Source organism: Vipera berus (genome assembly GCF_964194415.1).
Source record: "Vipera berus genome assembly, chromosome: Z".
NCBI lineage: Eukaryota > Metazoa > Chordata > Lepidosauria > Squamata > Viperidae > Vipera > Vipera berus.
Genome location: NC_138205.1, coordinates 103155403 through 103174299, shown reverse-complemented (window position 1 = coordinate 103174299; position 18897 = coordinate 103155403). Strand labels below are relative to the sequence as shown.

General features: G+C 42.1%; 1 protein-coding gene across 1 annotated transcript in view; it reads right to left on the bottom strand.

Annotated features, from left to right (window-relative positions):
- Positions 1-18308, bottom strand: part of CALCR (calcitonin receptor) — a 104421-nt gene extending 86113 nt beyond the window's left edge. Inside the window, exons 1-2 of the mRNA XM_081345566.1 lie at positions 18144-18308; positions 17702-17786 (exon numbers count right to left, since the gene is read on the bottom strand). Coding sequence (XP_081201692.1) covers positions 17702-17786; positions 18144-18256 — 198 coding nt within the window. The 5' untranslated portion in view covers positions 18257-18308. The remainder of the gene's footprint in view (positions 1-17701; positions 17787-18143) is intronic.
- Positions 18309-18897: the final 589 nt, after the last annotated feature.

Here is an 18897-nt window from a genome sequence, read left to right as displayed (position 1 = left end):
AGAACAATTTTCTTGGTGTTGAAAAAATAAATTGGAACCATGTTAACTGTCATGTTCTTACTTTTACATCTATTCAATCCAATATTTATAATCTTTATACAAAATCTAACAAAAGCTATATGCGAGTTATGTGTTTCAGCTTTCATCAGTCAAGTAAGTATGTTGAATAGATATTTTTAACCCAACCATAGGTTAATTTAGAAAGTTTATTACAGTCTGTCAGATAATAATCTCCCAAAGCAACTAACAGAGATTGAACAAGATAGAAATTACTTTAAGATGCTAAAGTTGACAGAATAGCATGCTGTATAATATAGATCACATTAAAAGATACATCGAAGAACCATAACTGAAGTGCCTCTTCCCATTGATTCCCTCTATTCTAACTGAATGTTGGGAGACCAAAAGAAAGCCCTCTAGGATGGGATGACATTAGGTATTACCAGTATAATTTGAGGAGTATGGCATCCAAAGTCTACCACAAAAACTGTTTCTGGTGAAATTCATTTGTTCATTTATTTACCAGGCTGTCTGTCTAAGTCAGGGGTGTCAAACTCAATTTCAGTGAGGGCCGCATCAGCATTGCGGTTGCCCTCAGGGGGCCGGGTAGGTATGGCCTGGGTGGGCGTGGCCTACTGGGTGGGCGTAGCTAGAGTGCGTATGGCCTACTGGATGGGCATGGCAAGCTCTACATCATTCGCATCAAGGGTGCCTATGGGGGCCTGGGCAGGAGTGGGGCAGATCTGAGGGTCTCTGGCAGAAGGAGGGTCTCAGGGCCAGGGCCAAGGCAGTGGGAGCCGTTCCCTCACTGTTTCCAGGATGGCTTTGCGGGCCGCATGAAACCACTTCGTGGGCCGGATCCGCCCCCCGGGCCTTGTGTTTGACATGTCTGGTCTAAGTTCATGATATTAGACAGCTAACAATAGTAACATTTATGTAGAAACAAATAAGCAAAAACACTCATATTAAAACCTTATAAACACAATTAGTAACCAAGGTACAAAAACCAACAGCAATTAACATAACCATGGACCCCATAAGTTATTAGGTCTTATAAAAAGACACCAGGGTTGGGGCCAATCTAATCTTCAGGGAATGCTGTTCCAAAGGGCAGGTACATGGCTAAAATGAGTGTCTTCTGGGTCCTTCCAGGTGACATGCTCTACCTGGGGATTAGGGTATAATCTGTTGGGAAAATTAGACAAAATCAGGAAGACCTTCAAATAATTCAAATGTTTGGCACTTTTGTCCATCTATTGAGTTCCTTCCCAATGACATCTGGGATAGGCAGATGTTGTTGGTATTAAAGGTATCATTGCAGGATGTAAGATGCTTCAAGTAAAGCTGCTTTTTGCAACTGACTGATGGTGATTTTGCCAGTGCAAATGGTGTTCCAGTGGTGCTCCAGATGTTCTGAGATCACACTCAGTATATCTATTGCTATTGGTACTACCTTTGCTTTATTTTGTCACAGTCATTCTACTTTTATTTATAGGTATTTATACTTTGTAATTTTCCCCCCAGTTCTTTCTCTTCTCTTTTACTTCTGCCTTATCCACCATCCAGACTTTGTTGTCTTTCATATCAACAATTGTTCAGTTTGGGATGTTATGTGACAGGTCCTTGTCTGTATGAATTCTAAGTCCCATAAATTCTTCATTATCTATTATTTTATCTGTTTTATGCTCTTACCAGTTCTTGCTTATAGTCAAATGATATTTCTTTCAGATCTTCCAAAGTTCTATTGTTGCTAATTTGTCACACCGTTGTTTGTAGTCAGTCTGTGAGATCTTGTAGCAGCTAACTAGGTGGTCCACTGTTTCTTTAGCTTCTTTGAAGAAGCAGTACCTGCTGTCTGTTGTTGTCTTTTCAATTCTGGCTTTGTATGCATTTGTTCTTAATGCTTCATCTTGTCCAGTCAGAATTAGCCCCTCTGTCTCTTTCTTCAACTTTGCTGCTCTTAGCCATTGCTGGGTCTTTTACTTATGTGCTTTCCCTGATAGTTTGTGTGTGTGTGTGTGTGTGTGTGTGTTTTAGTTTTTAGTTTTTTAGTTTTATTATATTTGTATACCGCCCTTCTCCCGAAGGACTCAGGGCGGTGAACAGGGCACATATAAAAAAATACAGGATACAAAAATTAAAAAGAATTAAATAATAGCCCAGCTAAAACAATCGATAACAATATAAAAATCCCCATTAAAACCCCCACCATATGCCCATCAGGCCAGTCCGGCTTGTTCAAATAGATGGGTCTTCAGACCGCGTCGGAAGGAGCAGAGGTCAGGTGCCATCCGGAGCTCGACCGGCTATCTCTGTGAACATCTCCTATATACATATATACATAACACCCCTTCTCCCATACAAAAAAAAAACAAATAATAATGGGAACAATAAACAACTAATGGAATAAAACCTGCAGTGTTGAGCTTGCTTTTGTTTATATTACCCTAGCCTCAAGACCTTACATAGTCCTTGAGATACGTCGGTGGCCTATGGATCCTTGCTGACTGTTTCATTGCTTGCCCCGCATTCTGGTCGCCCGGATCAGCAAGGGCAACTGAATCTGCAATGTAGTCATCCCTTGGGACGCCATCAGGGTCCTGACTACGGGCCAGATGTTGCTCTGGAGACATATTTTGAGGCTTTTCAGGTTGTGTCTTCCTCAACTCATCAATGTGTCTCCTCACCTCATGACCTTCCTCCACCTCTACAATGTAAGATACAGGCCCCGTTTTGCCCACTAACACACCCTGGATCCAGGTAGACCCTAGACCATAGTTCCGGGCCCAAACCTTTTCACCAATGTGCAATTCTCGGTTGGTGACTGGTTGCTCCTGTTGAGCTGATACTCTGTCTGGGTGTAGTCTGTCTAACTTAGTAATGAGTCGCCGTCCCCAATGCAACTCAGCAGGGCTCTTGCCCGTAGCTGCACACGGAGTGGTATGTTGTGCCAAAAGAAACTGAGCTAACCGGTGATGCCAATCTCCACTGATGATGCACCTCAATGTGTCCTTGGTTGTCCTCACCATTCGTTCTGCCAAACCATTAGTCGACGGGTGGAAAGGCATTGATGTGACATGTCTAATCGAGTTGGCTCTGGTAAATGCCTGGAAATCAGCAGATGTGAATTGTGGGCCATTATCAGAGAACAAGACATCAGGCAACCCATGAGTGGCAAATAGTCCCTGCAGCACTTGAATTGTCTTTGCAGTGGTCATGCTAGAGACTGGGACTACTTCTAGCCATTTAGAGTGACTGTCAACCACTACCAGGAACGATTGCCCCTGAAAAGGCCCAGCATAATCGATGTGTATCCGAGACTATGGGGTGTGAGTTGCCTCCCATTTGTGAATGGGAGCCTGTGGCTGTTCTGGCCTTGACCTCTGGCACGTGTAGCACCCCGCTACCTGCTTCTATATGGCTTTGTCAAGACCAGGCCACCATGAATAGCTCCTAGCTAGTGCCTTTGTCCTTACTATGCCAGGATGCCCCTCGTGTAACTATTGTAAGACCCTTTCCCTCAATTTCTCTGGAATAATAACTCTACTACCCCACAGCAAACATCCTTTATGGGAAGACAACTCTTGTCTCCTCATAAAATATGCCTGGAATTCCAGCCCCGGGCTCTTGTCCTGCCACCCAGGTGCTACCCATGAGCTGACCCTGCTCAGTACCTTGTCTGCTGTAGTGCCAGCACCAATATCCTTCACCTGTAGAGGACAATCTGGAAGAACTTGGATGAGTAGGATCTGCTCCGCCGGTGCTGGATCTGGGTCATTGCTCATCATTGGCAACCTGCTTAATGCATCTGCATGGCCCATGTACTTTCCCGGTTTATGGACTAGTTTGCAAGCATAAGCGGATAGGAAAATGGACCACCTCTGCATTCTTGGGGAAAGAATGTGTGGTGTTTGTTTGTCAGTTGTGAACAACCCCAACAATGGTTTGTGATCAGTAAAAATGGTGAACTCCCTGCCATACAGGTAATCATGGAATTTTTTTACTCCTGACACAATTGCCAGTGCTTCCTTGTCAATTTGTGCATAATTCCTTTCTGCTTTGGACAGAGTTCGGAAGTAATATGCAATAGGCCTTTGTTCCCCATTTTCCTCTATATGTCTTAATACAGCGCCCACCCCATAAGGGGATGCATCACACGCGATGTAGATAGGCTTATTTTCTATAAAATGTGTGATGGTAGAATCACTAGATAACAGTTGTTTAAGATTTGTAAAACTCTGTTCGTGGACCTTGGTCCAGATCCATGGAGTTTTCTTATCTAACAGCCTGTGTAAAGGTTCTGCAATTGCTGCTTTGTGTGGTAAAAACGCGTGATAGAAATTAAGTAACCCCAGAAAAGCTTGCAATTCAGCCTTATTTATTGGGGTTGGAGCCAACTTAATTGCTTTCACCTTAGAGTCAGTGGGGTGAATACCCTTGGCATCAATCCTGAACCCTAAGAACTCAGTGGATGCCACACCAATGCTGAATTTACTTTTTTAAAATTTAAGCCCAGCAGAGCGAAATCTACTTAAGACAGCTTGCAGCCTATCAGCCAAGATCTCCTCAGATTCCCCAGCGATGAGGACATCGTCAAAATAGGGACATACACCAGGAATGCCCTTCAGAGTCCTCTCCATCACTTCCTGAAAAATCCCAGGAGCTACTGAGATATCAAACTGTAACTGGTTAACTCAGAAAGCTCCTCTATGTGTCACTATTGTTTGAGCATCAGCTGCTTCCTTATTCACTGACAGCTGCTGATACGCTTGCGCCAAATCAAGTTTTGCAAAGAGCGTGCCACCTTGGACAGCAGCGAGAACTTGCCGGACTAACGGAACTGGGTAAGCATGTGGATTTAAGGCTCGGTTTACCATAGCCTTATAATCAGCACATATTCTAATTTCTCCATTTGCCTTTAACGGAGTCACAATTGGAGTTTCCCAGTCTCCCCCATCCACTGGTTCTAACACTCCCTGCTCCACCAGTTTGTCCAGTTCGCTCTCAATCTTATGTTTGAGGGCGAATGGGACTCTTCGGGGCTTGATACGAACCGGTGGGACATTCGGGTTTAATTTAAATTTAATGGGAGGGCCCGTGTACTTCCCCACCCTGTCATCGAATACATCTGCACATTTATTACAAACGGATTCAAGACGTTTGTGCTGGATGCTATTCACTCTCCCCAACCAAATGCCCAGGGCATCAAACCAATCCAGCCCTACTAAACTAGTTCTCCATCCATCAGTCACCAAAATCTCTAAGGGACCCTGGAAGTCCTTAAACCGCACAGACATGGTGGCCTTTCCCCTGATTTTAATAGGGGTGTGTTGGAAATCTGACAGCTGTAAACTGGTGGGTTTTAAAGGAACCCTCTGCCTGCTCCGATCGCAAATTCTTTTAAATGTCTCATAGGAGATTATTGAGACTGCAGAGCTGGAGTCCAGTTCCATCGTGCAAGGTACCCCTTGCAGATGGACCTGTATTGTTATTTTTGGTTTGAGCAGCTGATGGACTTCCGTGTGAGACACGGTCTGTCTGATCTTTCCAGGGACTAAGGGATCATGCCGGGGTTTGTGCCGAGGGAAAACAGTACCTTCAAGCTCCGATGCCATAGCTTGTAATTTGTTCAGGCTGTCTCTGCTCCGATTCCAGCAGACGGCTGCAATGTGCCCCGTCTTGCCACAGGAATGACACTTTACGGATCTGAACTGGCAGGTCGCACGCAGATGGTTTCCTCCACAGCTGGCACATTTCTGGTTGGATGTGTTGGCTCCCCTCAGTTCCTTGCATCTGCATCTGCATGCTGTGCTCTTTGTGGCTGATGATTGTCTCCGCTGGCCCCTTTCATTGTCCTGCCACGGTGGATGCTTCTCGGGTCTGTGCTGTACCACATCTACCTCTGCCTCTCTGTCCAGGTCACTGCTTCCGCTGCTCGAAGCACACTCATGATGTATGGTTGCTCCTGAGCTGCTGCTATTGCGGTGTGTGTGTTTGTCAGAGTCATTGGCTGCCTTGTAAGCCATCACCTCATCTAAAACCTCCCGCAGATTCATCAGTGGCTTTGCGAGGATCCTTTGTCGGCATTGCTGGTCTCTCAGTCCAAACACAACTCAATCCCTGATCTTGTCTTCCAGATCAGGAAATTTACACTGGAGAGCAGCCTGTCTCAGCGCCGAGACGAATTGTGAGGTCAGCTCACATGGATGCTGGCTGCGCTGGATGAATTTATGCCACCAGTAGATTGGAGATCTCGCTGGCATGAAATGCTCCTCCAGCTTCTTTTTAAAATCAGCATAAGAGATGTTTTCAACGGGCGTCGGCAAGCACAGACCAACAGCCACATCATACACGTCGTGACCGTTTAAGCACAGAAGTGCCGCTGCTTTCATTTTATCTTCTGTGATCTTGTTGATCATCAGGAACCCTTCGACTCGTCCCAGATGCGCTCCCCATCGCTCTGGCTCGTCAATGTTGAAACGAAATTCGCTGGTTGCTCTAAGTTTAGCCATATTGCACCGGTCCTAGAATGCTGCTTTGTTAGAAAGGTCTCAGAATTCTTTTTCTGCCTTTCCCGCTTCAGAGTGACTTCAGCTCTGATTGAAACAGCATCCCACCTTTGTCGCCACTGTTAGATCATGGGCTCAGGACCGCATGGCCAAGATAGACGATGCAGGACAACAGGGTTCAGCATAACTTCCTTTATTTATGTAGCACAGACTTGGCAAACAAAGGGGCAACTGCCCCTCTTATATACCTAGCCAGGTATACTTGGAACCAATCCCATTGTCTGGATTTCCCACCAAAGAGTGCCCTGCCAATCCTGACAGGGCACCCTGCCACCTGGTGGTGTCAGTGGCTATCTCTGTGAACATCTCCTATATACATACAGTCATGGCCAAAATTGTTGGCACCCCAGAAATTTTTCCAGAAAATCAATTATTTCTCACAGAAAAGTATTGCAGGAACACATGTTTTGCTAGACACAGGTTTATTCCCTTTGTGTGTATTGGAACACAACAAAAAAAGGGAGGAAAAAAAGCAAATTGGACATAATGTCAAACAAAACTCCAAAAATGGGCCGGACAAAATTATTGGCACCCTTTCAAAATTGTGGGTAAACAAGATTGTTTCAATCATGTGATGCTCCTTTAAACTCACCTGGGGCAAGTAACAGGTGTGGGCAATATAAAAATCACACCAGAAAGCAGATAAAAAGGAGAGAAGTTCACTTAGTCCTTGCATTGTGTGTCTGTGTGCGCCACACTAAGCATGGACAACAGAAAGAGGAGAAGAGAACTGTCTGAGGACTTGAGAACCAAAACTGTGGACAAATATCAACAATCTCAAGGTTACAAGTCCATCTCCAGAGATCTAGATTTGCCTTTGTCCACAGTGCGCAACATTATCAAGAAGTTTGCAACCCATGGCACTGTAGCGAATCTCCCTGGTCGTGGACAGAAGAGAAAAATTGATGAAAGGTTGCAACGCAGGATAGTCCAGATGGTGGATAAGCAGCCCCAAACAAGTTCCAAAGGAATGCAAGCTGTCCTGCAGGCTCAGGGAGCATCAGTGTCAGCGCAAACTATCCATCGAAATTTAAATGAAATGAAACGCTATGGCAGGAGACCCAGGAGGACCCCACTGCTGACACAGAGACATAAAAAGCAAGATTACAGTTTGCCAAAATGTACTTGAGTAAGCCAAAATCCTTCTGGGAAAACATCTTGTGGACAGATGTGACCAAGATAGAGCTTTTTGGTAAAGCACATCATTCTACTGTTTACCGAAAACGAAATGAGGCCTACAAAGAAAAGAACACAGTACCTACAGTGAAATATGGTGGAGGTTCAATGATGTTTTGGGGTTGTTTTGCTGTCGCTGGCACTGGGTGCCTTGAATGTGTGCAAGGCATCATGAAATCTGAGGATTACCAAAGGATTTTGGGTCGCACTGTAGAGCCCAGTGTCAGAAAGCTGGGTTTGCATCCGAGATCTTGGGTCTTCCAGCAGGACAATGACCCCAAACATACGTCAAAAAGCACCCAGAAATGGATGGCAAGAAACCGCTGGAGAGTTCTGAAGTGGCCAGCAATGAGTCCAGATCTGAATCCCATTGAACACCTGTGGAGAGATCTTAAAATTGCTGTTGGGAAAAGGCGCCCTTCCAATAAGAGAGACCTGGAGCAGTTTGCAAAGGAAGAATGGTCCAAAATTCCGGGTGAGAGGTGTAAGAAGCTTGTTGATGGTTATAGGAAGCGACTGATTTCAGTTATTTTTTCCAAAGGGTGTGCAACCAAATATTAAGTTAAGGGTGCCAATAATTTTGTCCGGCCCATTTTTGGAGTTTTGTTTGACATTATGTCCAATTTGCTTTTTTTCCTCCCTTTTTGTTGTTGTGTTCCAATACACACAAAGGGAATAAACCTGTGTCTAGCAAAACATGTGTTCCTGCAATACTTTTCTCTGAGAAATACTTGATTTTCTGAAAAAAATTCTGGGGTGCCAACAATTTCGGCCATGACTGTATATACATAACACTAACTTTGGTGCATGTTCTTCACTTTCCTTTAGATATTTTTCTAATGCCCTTTTGTCTTCTTTAACTGTCTGGTGTAGTTGCAACATTCCATGCTTAACTATGCTCCAAGTTGAGGAGATTCAACTATTTTATTGATCACTCAGCTCCAGTGGATTCTGGGAAGTGTACAAAACTATAACATAACATTAAAATAGCTGGTTGTTTTATAGAATGAATGATCAGAAAAAGCAACCGAAGACAAAGACCTCCTCAATCATGCTCACTTGCAGACCCATTTATTCCTGGCCTTGATAAAAGCAAGTGTTCCATGTGTGAGAGAGGACAGAAGTAGATTAACAGTCTTGTTCCAGCTGGATTCCATCTTCCTCTCCAATCAATTACAAACTGCCCTGGGTTAAGGACCACAGTTCACACAAGAATAATTTTACTTCTATTTTGGAATATAATGTTAATGCATCAATAAATATTTATTTTAACCTTATTTTTCTGATCTTATATTTGTTTTAATCTTATCCATAATGCAGACTTTGATATTAGGATACATACGGTAATGATTCCCTGGAATTGCTTGGACTTCAGAATGGTTTTTTCCCCATTTTTGGTGGAAGGAGGTAACATATGTTTCCTGTAACCAGTGTTCCATTTCTCCAATCTTTGTCAAAACTGACAAAGTTGACAGGCTCTTGGGAGCACATTATAGTACAACAGAAGAGGATGGCATCTCCTGGCCAATGTTAATAGGACTACACACATCTAGGCTGGGCCTGCTTTTCATTCCAGTTATCAACTACTACTCATGTGCCTGATGAAACAGAATTTAGACCAAGGCCTGCATAACTTATAGAGGCACATGATACATTAAAATTTTTCCAAGGCATGAAGAAATAAGTAAGCTGATCATCTGGCAACTAATGGAATGGCAGGAGTGCTGGAGCTGATGGAAGTAGGGAAGCTTCAGAAGCCCAGGGGTGAGTGGTGGGATTCAGCCGGTTTGCACCACTTGAGCAGAACCAGTAGCTAATTTTTTGTTGCCCAGGCCCAGAATGGACTTCCAGAAGCAAATCCACACAACCAGTTGTTCACATATTTGAATTCCACCACTTCCAGAAGTGCATCTTTTGGAGTGATATATGAATGAAAGATAATAGAACAATAAATCTCTTAAGCCCTTTTTACATGATGTGGGACTTAAGAAGCCGAGCTGATTATTTTTGGTTTCAAATCCAGAGAAAGTGGTACAAGAACAGTTTTGTTTCTTGTGCAATTGCAGAGCAGATGGTTTTGAATTAGTGGGCCTAACCAGCTCTTCCAACTCTCCAGTTCTTGGGACTGTTTCTTCCCATACCTGAAATAAAGGAGCTACAGTGCCTTGACTTGTTCACCCATCTCTAGTGGTCAGGAAAGTTGGAGAAACAACTTTATTGCTGCCTGGTCATCTCTCCCCACCCCACTTTGCTGCAAAAGAAAATGAAAGACAAAGGCTGGACATTGACTGGAAACCTGATCTTTCCACCAGCCAACAAGATGATGTTTCTTTTCTCATCAGCTCCAGAAAGCAAGAATGAGGATATTCCACGAGGGTGAAAGTGTAGCAGAAGGTAAGAGCAGTAGCTATTTGGACCTCTTTGTCTTTAAGGGATCGACAAACCTGTTGTTTTTGCAGCAACAACCCAGTTTATCACCAGAATAATTATATTGGTTTTTATACATGTCATCAAGATGCCAAATGCAATTTAGTTTGGGGCTTCAATGTGACATTTTATAAATATTATATTATAGGCAAGATATTTATGTACAAAAATGTCTAAATGCCACAGCATGGTATCAACTCAAATATTAAAATAGATTTTTAAAAATAAATGTTGACCTTTTCTATTTCATATCTGATGCTCAGACTGATGATGCTGATGCTTATGTGTATAGTGTGTCTATTATCTCTATTTGTCTTTCTATCAGACTGTCTGTCTGTCTATCTATCTATCTATCTATCTATCTATCTATCTATCTATCTATCTATCTATCTATCTATCTATCTATCTATCTATCTATCTATCTATCTATCTATCTATCTATCATTGGAGCCTGGTTCAGAGAAGGAGGAGGAGGAATTGGAACCAGGACCGTCCAACGGGAATTGCATGTCTCCCTTGGAATGTTTGAAGAGGCCAGGGCCTGAGGACAATGCTGTCCAGGCTTCTCAGACATTAGGGGAAGTGGTCAACCAGATGGAGAGTGTTATGTCGTGGGCTCTGGTGAGCAGGAATGAAGACATAAGGCTGAGTACAGAGAAACTCATTCTTTTATTCTTGCTGGAACTGTACTTGAGCCTGGACCGCTCCCCGCCACAATATATAGCCAAACCCTATGGTAGCAGCCAATAGGATTGAACCCACGCTTGCCACCTGGGGCTGACCAATTGCAGGACTGGAGACGGCCTGTCTGGGTTGCTCGAGAGCCATTAGCTCTCCAGCAACACACGTGGTGTGGTACCCAAAAGCCCAGTACATAACAGAGAGCTTTCTGCCCTCAAAGACACAGGGGAAGATTGGCTGCTGACAGCAGTGTGCTGATAGGCAATAGATCCCCTCTGATGAGGAACAGCTGCCTCCCCCACTTGATCCGAGGGCACGGATAATGGAGCATAGGCAAGCTCAGAGAAGGGCTCAGAGGCTATTCGGGAGAAAGCAGCCCACCCCTCCCCACAAGGAACATCTAGAATGGCTTGACTTAAGGAGAAATTGTGAGGAGTTAATCATTGCCAGAAACAATTGTTTATTTTGGTTTACACTCTCCAGATTTTGACTCTAGTCTCTTCCCTTTTGCCTTTTGCTCTGCCTTGCAGACTGCCTTTTGCTTTGTTCCTTGCCTTTGCCTTTTGTCTTGTGCCTTGCCTTTGCCTTGTGGATCGCAGTTTGCCAGATGGACTGGAGTTGGGACCTTGGCCCTGTGAGCATTTCTTTCTTTGTTATATATGGGCTGTTGTTTAAGGGACTGAGGGTAGCTGCCTTCAGGATAGCATGGGGTGGAGCCTTACTGGTTGTTGGAGGGTCGTTTATTGGAACATTTACTTAAAGCAATAAAGGATTCTCTGGAGGCCTGCTTTGCCTTGACAACCTGGGTCATAACACTATCTGTCTATTGGTCCATCTATCATCTATCTATCTATATCTATTTATAATCCTAGCTGAAAGACTGCCTTGTTTAGTGATCATTCACTAACTCAAATTGGTCCTATCATCTTCAAATATCATAGCATCTCAGTGGTCATGTGATTGAGAGTAAGGCATTTCGCAACCGGTGGATTTTTATGCATTTATGTGATTGCCATTTGAGTGATTCATAGCTGGCTTCCAACAAGAAAAGTCAAAGGAGAAGCCAGCAGTAAAGTCACAACTCACAGTCATGTGATATCTTGCTTAATGATGGAGTTGCTTAGCAAACAAGTTGCCAATCACAATTGTAATCACTCATCAAGGGCTATCTCTATGTGTCAAAGTGCAATGGCTCAGTGGTTAAAGATGCTGAGCTTGCCTACTGAAAAGTCAAGAACCCAGGTCTGAGACCTGAGGGCTGCACAATGGGGTGAGCTCCTATTACTTGCCCCAGCCCACCTATATAAATGCAAGTGGATAAACGGGTACCACTTTGGTGGGAAGAGTGTTCCATGTGCCTCGGCATATAGTCATGCTGGCCACATCACTATGCAAATGTTTTGGATAACACATGCTCCCTTAGCTAAGAAACAAAGATGAGCACTGCTCCCTAGACTCAGACACAACTGGACAGAGGAAAACTTTACCTTTATCTCTATGTGTATGTGTGTATGTAAATTTGTGCATAACTATTTATTTATCTGTCTAAAGCAAGGGTGTCAAACTGCTGGCCCGCAGGCTGGAAGCATCATGGGGAAGCCATGCCCACCCCATTGCAGCAATGGAAAAACTCTCCCGATATGTTGCACGACATCACGTGACATCATGAGTTTGACATGTCTGTTCTAAGGTAACGATCTGCCCCAGCTGGTCCCTCAGAAAAGCAAAACTCTTGACTCCACTACTGTTAATCAAAATAACTTTTACTGAGATAATGGATGCAGAAAAGTCAGGTGGAATCTGAAAGTCCCGCTCAAAGCTCAAAGCAATTCTTTCATTTCCCCCCAAACCCAATACCTCTGACCAATTCATTGGCAGCCAATAAGATGCTGTAGAGATGTTATGAGAACACTGAGGTGCTGGATAGATAACAGGTCATTCTCAGGGCATGATGGCCTTGAACTGGCTGGGAAGGAGTCTGTTTCTTCTCTGAAGACAACCCCCCCTCCCTAATTCCCAAGTTACAGCAAGCAAAAGCATGCAAAGAATGCCAGAAACCTCCCTCCCCCTCCTTCCAACAGAATGTCAGGACACCTGCATGGTGGACCTGACAGTCAATATGAATTAGCAACGTTATATAGGGAAGTCTCTTTGTGACTTCAGAAGCTTCAGAAGCAATTTGTCAAGTTGTAGAGAAATTTGGACAGGATTGGGTGCAGGAATAATATTTGAGGAACTAATACTAATATTTGAGCCAAACAACAAAACTGTAAATTTGAGTCCATTAAACTGAGAATGAAGAAATATTTGCCAATTTTTGATGCCAGCTGCTTCATATTATATTTATTTCACAATATATCAAAGAACAAACAAGATAATATTTTAAACAGAAAAAAACACTGTTATTGCAATATCTGCAACTTGTGAAATCGAATACCATCAAAGAGATGGGGCTTGGACTGCACAAATTGTGGCTGTCATTTTCACTTTTTTGATCCCCTGTATGTGCCTACTTTCTTCCAAGTCAAATTGATCCTTCTGTAACTGTAACAAATTGGAATCATTAGGGACTTCTGAGAAGAAATGAAGATGGCTCTGTGGAGAGTGGAACTGACAGCCATGGCCAGAAGAGGAATCAGTGAATGGACTGGCTCCTTGAAATTCCCCTCTGAATCCTCTCCAAAGCAAGCAGAAAATAAGGATTGCTCACAAGAACTCTGTATAAAGACTCCCCTTGAAGAGTCTATAAGACAACAATCTCTGGTGGCTTTTAGAGCTATGGGAACCAAGGAAAAGTAACCTCGCCTAAGGCATTTTGTGTCCTTCAAATGAACATTGGACTCACATATTTTCTTCCTTAATCACGTTAGCAAATTATTTGTTAATGGCTTTTGCATTATTAAGGAACTTCAGAAGAGCAAATTTCTTTACAATGAGTTTCCTTCTAACCTTAATGAAAAAAGTTTGATGCAAACTTAAAGACTTCAAATAAAAAAATATTTTCAGATAAATAGCAAAAGGGAAATTGGAATATTGATTTTGAAAAGTTTGGAAAGGGGAATTAATTGGGCAATTATTTTACATGAAATCAATTATACTTAATGGTACTAATTCAATCATCATCATCCCCCAGTGAGGCACTACCTTGACATAGTTGTGGGGCTTGTGTACTCTGAGGAAGATGAGAGCTATGCCAGAGGTTCAACCATATCAGACAGGTCTCATCAGAGGAGTCAGACAAAAAATGTCTCTCCCATAAAAAATATGTGAGATGTACATTTCAGAATGCCATACTGGCTTGGATGTCGCCTGGGTTAACAAGGTCCGTGCTAGATGTTGGAGTTCCTGGATATCTGGTGAAAAATGGGTTACAGGACTCAGGAATGCTGGCTCAGCAATGAGGGCCAGCAGCTGCAGAACTACTGGAAGAAAAGGTTTTTACCCATAGCAAATACACAGTGATTGAAAACAAAGAAATAATGATCTGTTATTACAGATCAAGCCAATAAGAAGAGGATATCTAAAACGAATGCACCAGTTCTGGAAAGAACAACATCCAGAATCAGAAATAACAGAACAGAGACTAGCAAATCAATGCCAATTAATAATACGAAATAAAGTATTCACAGAAACAGAATTGGATGAACTGCAAAGGTTTACCCAGGGCAAAGAAATCAAAGACTTGCCAGAAGTAATTCAGAATGTAGAGGCAAGCCAGGGGGAGTTGGCAGTGAAGGAATCCAGCAGAGATATACAACTGTTCTCATTTGAAAACCAGGCACCTCTTCCTCAGGAAGAACAAAGCCCTCTAGCTAAAGAAATAAAAGAATTGAAACAAAGAATAACTGAGCATCTAGAACAGCACAAAAACAACAGAATAAGGCTGTGTGCATTGAAACTTGTTCCAAAGAAACAGCACAAGCATTAAAAGATGCAAATACTGTAATATCAAGTATAAGCACCAATTCACTGCAAGAAACAAAACAACTAATGTACAGTATAGCTGCAGTTATAACTGAATACCTCGGATGCAAGATCAACAAAAGAAGAAAAACAAACAAACAGTACACCGCAAAAATGGAAGGTTTGACTAGAAAATAAGATCAGCAAGTTAAGATCACACGCAAGCAAGCTAGAACAGATGAAAGAAAAGGAGCTGAAGAACAAGAAGTCCAAAGAATACCTAATCAAGAAATACCACTTAGAAACAAGGAAGATCAAGGAAGCACTGGAAATAATAAAGCAGCAAATAACAGTTATAGCCAGGAAAATCAGTAGATACGAAGCTCAAATTGCAAATTATAGGCGGAACCTCCAATTTCAATTCAATCAGAAATGTTTCTACCAATCCATCAATGGAGAAACTGCAATGAATCAGTCAGTTCCTGACAAGGAAGAAATAGTGCAGTTCTGGAAGCAGATATGAGATAACCCAAAGAAACACAACAAGGATGCGGCTTGGTTAAAAGAGGTGGATGCAAATAAAACAGAAGTTGAAATGAAAGAACTAGTAATAACAACAAAAATGGTAGAAAAAAAGAGCAAGGAAGATCAAAAATTGGTCAGCACCAGGTGAAGATGAACTACATGGGTTTTGGTTGAAACATCTGTTATAAACCCACTCATTGCAAAGCAGTTCAACAATATACTACAAAGAGGAGAAATTGAAAAGTGGCTAACAACTGGGAAAACCTACCTAATAATGAAAAATCCAGCAAAAGGGGCAACACCAGGCAACTACAGGCCAATTACCTGCTTACCAACAACTTTCAAATTGCTAACTGGTGTGGTAGCTGATGCAGTACAACAGCATCTAGTTGAAAACAATCTCTTTCCACCCGAACAGAAAGGAAACCGCCCCAATAGCAGAGAAACAAAAGATTAACTCCTAATAGACAAAATGATCTTGGAAAACTGCAAGAAAAGGAAGACCAACCTGAATGTGGCATGGATTGACTACAAAAAGGCATTTGACTCTCTGCCACATGACTGGATAATCAAGTGCCTAGAAATAACAGAAGTCAGTAAAAACATCAGAAAATTTGTGCAAAGGTCGATGGCACAATGGAAGACACAGTTGCAGGTCAATGGTGAAAGACTGGGAGAGGTTAACATCAAGAGAGGAATATTTCAAGGAGATTCATTATCACCACTACTATTTGTTATTGCACTGTTTTATCTGTCAACAATACTGAATAACTCAGGACATGGCTATCAAACATCAAAAACATCTGCCAGACTATCTCACCTCCTTTACATGGATTTATTTATTTATTTTTATTTATTTTATTAACCGCCGAAGGGCGGTTAAAAACAAATTTAAAAAGATTAAATCATCCCTAGAATTAAAAACCCCAGTTAAAAATTCTCAGCCTGGGCCGGAGAGCTCAAAGAGCCAGGTTTTCAGGTCCCGGCGAAATGTGCTGAGGTCGGGGGCAGTCCTAAGCTCCACAGGCAGCTGGTTCCAGAGGGCAGGCGCACCCACAGAGAAGGCCCTTCCCCTGGGTGTTATCCGCCGACAATCTTTTATCGGCGGCACCCTGAGAAGACCCTCCCTGTGGGAGCGCACTGGACGAAGGGAGCTTGATGCCGGCAGCAGGTGTTCCCTCAGATATCATTCACAACTTCTGGAGGCAGGTTGTTCCATGGATTAATTGTTCTGTCAGGAAATTTCTCCTTAGTTCTAGGTTGCTTCTCTCTGATTAGTTTCCATCCATTGCTTCTTGTCCTACCTTCAAGTGCTTTGGAGACTAACTTGACTCCCTGTTCTTTGTGGCAACCCCTGAGATATTGGAACACTGCTATCATGTCACTCTTAGTCCTTCATTAAAATTCCAGCAACCGTTCTTGATATGTTTTAAGCCTCCAGTCCCCTAATCATCTTTGTTGCTCTTCTCTCTACTCTTTCTAGAGTCTCAACATCTTTTTTACTGGATGCAGTATTCCAAGTGTGGCTTTACCAAGGCATTCTAAAGTGGTATTAACACTACATGTGATCTTGATTCTATCCCTCTGTTAATGCAGCCTAGTATTGTGTTGGCTTTTTTGAGAGCTGCAGCACACTGCTGGCTCATATTTAAGTGATTGTCCATTAGGACTCAAAGATCCCTCTCACATTTACTACTATTGAGCAAGGTACCACCTATAGTGTACCTGTGCATTTGGTTTTTCCTGCCTAAATGTAGAACCTTACTTTTTTCGCCATTGAATTTCATTTTGTTAGATACCGCCCAACGTTCAAGTCTGTCAAGATCCTTCTGTATTTTAAGCCTATCTTCTGGAGTGTTGGCTATTCCTGCCAGCTTGGTGTCATCTGCAAATTTTATGAGTTCCTCATCTATCCCCTCATCCAAATCATTGATGAAGATGTTAAAGAGCACTGGGCCCAGAACAAAGCCCCAGGGCACCCCACTGCACATTTCCCTCCATGTAGTTAGTTAGTTTCAGCTGAAAATAGTAATGTTAGGTTGACAAGAATTGAATCAAGTATTTGATCTGATTTGATGTAAATCAAATGCAGGGGTGTCAAACTGCCGGCCGCAGGCTGGACACATCATCGGGAAGCCACACCCACCCCTTTGCCAGCAATGGCGAAAAAGCTCTGATACGTTGCACAACATCACATGACATCGCGAGTTTGACATGTCTGAAATAGGTAAACAAATTATGATATCTCATTAACAGGCACAGTGCATTGAGGTACATTTAATTAGATCAAGCGTGCTTGGACCAAAACAGTGTGTTTAAAGTTGTTTACTCCTGATTAATATGGTTACTGTGCTTAAAAACATGCAAACCTTGGCTTGAATGGTTTTCAGATAAATGTTATCAGGCTTTTTTCTACTTACAATTAGTAGAATAATCAGTAAGAAATAACCACTGTTTTTTTTATCCATTGCAGGTCTTTTCTGGAGAAATACTTCTTTCCTGGCTCTATAAGAAATTGAAAAAAGCAGACCCTGTTAGATTCTATTTTGTACATTGTCAATTAAAACATTTCTATCTTCTGATGTTACATTTTAAATAATTACACTAAACATTTATGGCATATCAAGTTTTCCCATTAATTCTTGTTTGGAAAATTAAATATGTCAATGAAGCAGAGATTATAAAATTTAATTTAAGCTAGTGCTAACATGATTTACATGAAGCTCAGTATTTCTCATCATCGAAGTTTAATCAGATAGCTTCATTAATTCCTGTTTTGAGCTATCTAAGATTACTGTGTGAAATAGGAGGCCACATAAGTCCTTTAAATAAACAAACAAGCAAATACATAAATTCCCTTACTTTGCTATTCCTAAAATGAAGACTTGCCCAGCATTATTCTCTATAAGATAGGTTGAAAAATGAGTCTCTCCATGGGTCAGGCTTAGATACTCTGCCAAATTACAATAATGCATAGAAATTATTTCCCAGTAATTACAAAGTAAGTCAGAACTCAAGAACTATTTTTCTTATATGAACCACCTCGACAGTAAGATAAATTTTCCCCTTTGTCCTTGTATTCCCAAGCAATGGCAAAAATGGGCTGGGGTTTCCAACCATGATATTTAAATTATCATCACACTATAAACCATTATATAGTTTGCTTAGTCTTGCTGTATTGCACAGCCTTAGTGTATTGTATGAACATGGCCACTTGATTTATAAAATGAATCAGTAGTGGTTAATTCTGTAAATCATGATTAAATGAAGTATGAGTGAACAATGTATGAATCCATTGTAGAACTAGTCTTCAAGGGCAGTGGTTTTAAAATATGAAACAGAATGTGTGTATGATCTCAGGGATGAAGGGTGGCTAGGAAACAAACAAACAAAAGACACTGGTTTAATGGTCAAAGAAAAAAAATGAAGTACCTACCCTAATTGATCAAGCAGTTAAAAGTGGAGGTGGGAAATTTGTGCCTTCAGGCATGCAAAATTCAAGCTTAAAATAAAGTAGAATTGGGTCATCTAGTCATGTTTCCTATCTGGTTTACCTGGGAGGACTGACAAAATGTGAGTTTTAATAGTTGATTGAGAGAATAAGCTGAATTGGAAT